General features: G+C 47.5%; 1 protein-coding gene across 1 annotated transcript in view; it reads right to left on the bottom strand.

Moving 5' to 3' along the window:
* The window catches only part of LOC107118202 (factor VIII intron 22 protein-like), a 1723-nt gene extending 1484 nt beyond the window's left edge, over positions 1-239 (bottom strand). The window contains exon 1 of the mRNA XM_015420493.1: positions 8-239. Within this exon, the coding sequence (XP_015275979.1) occupies positions 8-199 (192 nt within the window). The 5' untranslated portion in view covers positions 200-239. The remainder of the gene's footprint in view (positions 1-7) is intronic.
* Positions 240-2642: the final 2403 nt, after the last annotated feature.

The raw sequence follows: 2642 nt of genomic DNA, 5'->3' as shown, positions 1-2642 counted from the left end.
CCTGGGCCCGCAGCTCCCGCGCCAGCGCCGCGAACTGCTCGCCCGCCTCCGATACGTTGGGCTTCCGCAGGAAGCGCCGCCGCAGCTTGGCCGACACCAGCCGGTAGCGGGTGAGGAAGTCGCCCCCGGAGCCCGACCCGGCCTCGCCGGCGCCGAAGCCCGGCGAAGGGGCGCCTCCAGAGCCCGGGACCGACAACATCTTGAGCGCCTCCTCCCCGACCTCCACAGAGCGGAGCTGCTGCTAGGCCCCGCCGGAAGTGACGGAGCTTGTTGCCTGGCAGCGGCCCAGAACGGAGCGGGAAACGTGAGGGTGGATCTTGTCTAGGCGGCCCGTAACCATAGAGGAGCAGAAGTTGTCAGATTTCTTGTGAACAATCCAAAGTAAAATCCAAACGATCAGAACACAAATTTCATACCAAACATTATATTGTGTGTGCTAACTGCCCTTAAGTCGCTTCCGACTTATGGCGACCGTATGAATTCGTCACCTCCAAAAATGGATATTGTTAACACAAACCTCACGTGCTCACACCAACATTATTCCTTTGCTTTAAAAATCCCATGCAAATTATAAATAAATAGCTAGCATAGCGGTTCTCTCTTTTTTTGCTTGTTGCGCTGATTTAATATTTATAGGTATGCTTTTGTGGTTTTTTGTTTTGTTTAGCTTGATAGGGAACTATTCCAAAACTTGGTCTTCTGCAGTTCTTTGCCTGCAGGGTATGGGGCAATTCATTCCACCACTTCACATTTTTGCCACTTTACTGCCACTCCTGATTTATTTACATGTGGAAACCAGATCTCAGACAATTATAGTACTCCTCAACATGACAGAAGACAGAACAAGTGAAGGGAAAGGCATGGGCTGTCCGGGAGAGAGAAAGCAAGAGAAGAAATTCATTGGTGTCCATTAGAGAAATAATGCTGAAGGGGCAAAGAGGGACCCAAGAGAGGAGAAAGTACAAGAAATGGGGGGAGATTTCCAAGCAGACAAGATATTTGGCAAGATGAGGAAAAGCTTAAACACCTCTTTGCGCTTCTGAATAACTGTAGTGTGCTGCTTAAAATGTCTGCATTGCTTCTAAGAGTACTGTGCTTTCCCCAGTGCCCTTTTCCACCATGTAATCTTCCTTGAGATACACTGAGATTGCAGAAGTAGCTCACTGGACAACAGGTGCTCTGGGAATCGGTGACTGGTGTTACAGAAGTTGCTAACAGCAGCCACGATCTAAGTGTATCTCAGTGGTGTCAAGGCATCTCAACAGCCGCTGTAGCTCTGAAGTGCTATATTGGTCTAGCGCTATAGCACTCAACTTAGAACATTTTTTAAAAGTTTGAGGATGATTGCATGGCAAAAAAGGGGGGGTGGAGTGCAGCACTGTTTGAAGTGGCCAGATTGCTTCAGAGAATGCTCATTAATGGAATGAAATTCACTGTATGAAACCACCATCCTTGTATTGCCTTACTTGGAACTGGGCCAACAATGGATAAGTCTAGTTTAAGAACTGTAATGTGAAAGGGGTCTGAGTGTGTTCCATTCTTTTACTTTAGGGAGTATTCTGCAGCATTGCAAAGTTTTCATAATAAGCATGCAGTGCTCTCCCTATTCATAGAATCAGAATCACAGAGTTGGAAGGGGCTATACAGGCGAACTAGGTCCACCCCCTGCTCAATGCAGGATCAGCCTAGAGCCTCCCGGACAAGTGTTTGCCCAGCCGCTGCTATAAGACTGCCAGTGAGGGGGAGGCTCACCACCCCCCTAGGCAGCTGATTCCACTGTTGCACAACTCTTACTGTAAAAAAGCTTTTCCTAAGATCCAGACGGTACCTTCCCGCCCTTAATTTAAACCCCTTCTTGTGAGTCCTATCCTCTGCTGTCAACAGGAACAGATCGCTGCCCTCCTCTAAGTGACAGCCCTTCAGATACTTCAAGAGAGCAATCATATCCCCCTCCACCTCCTCTTCTTCAGACTAAATATTCCCAAATCCCTCAGCCTTTCTTCACAGAGCTTGGTCTCCAGGCCCCTGATCATCCTTGTCATTTTCCTCTGCACCTGCTCCATTCTGTCCATATCGTTTTTGAAGTGAAGCCTCCAGAACTGCACACAATACTCCAGGTGCGGCCTGACCAATGCACTGTACAGCAGGACTGTGACATCTTGTGATCTGGATGTTATTCCTCTGTTGATACCCCCCAATATCACATTAGCCTTTTTTGTCACTGCATTACCCTGGCTACTCATATTTAACTTTTGGTCCACCTGTACCCCAAGATCTTGTTCACACACACTGCTACTCAGAAGTGCATCCCCCATCCAGTATGCATGTTCCTCATTTTTGTTACCCAGATGTAAACCTCGGCACTTATCCTTGTTAAATTGCATCTTGTTCACAACCATGCACTTTTCCAGTGTGTTCCGATCTTGTTGAATTCTATCTCTGTCTGCTAATGCTACACAGCCCCCCCCCCGTATTAGAGTCTAAAATATCACATTACACTCTCTAAGCCTTTCCTTCCAATTTAGACCATGTTTTCTTTGGCATAGATAAATCTGATACAAATTGTGGGTGAGAAAATGCCAAAGGGCTTCAGTTGCTGCTGCAGAGCGTGCTGTAATGTAAGCCTTTCTCCCAATGTTGAC

This window comes from Gekko japonicus, unplaced genomic scaffold (assembly GCF_001447785.1).
Source record: "Gekko japonicus isolate JY-2015 unplaced genomic scaffold, Gekko_japonicus_V1.1 scaffold507, whole genome shotgun sequence".
Lineage (NCBI taxonomy): Eukaryota > Metazoa > Chordata > Lepidosauria > Squamata > Gekkonidae > Gekko > Gekko japonicus.
This window is presented reverse-complemented; position numbering and strand designations above follow the sequence as displayed.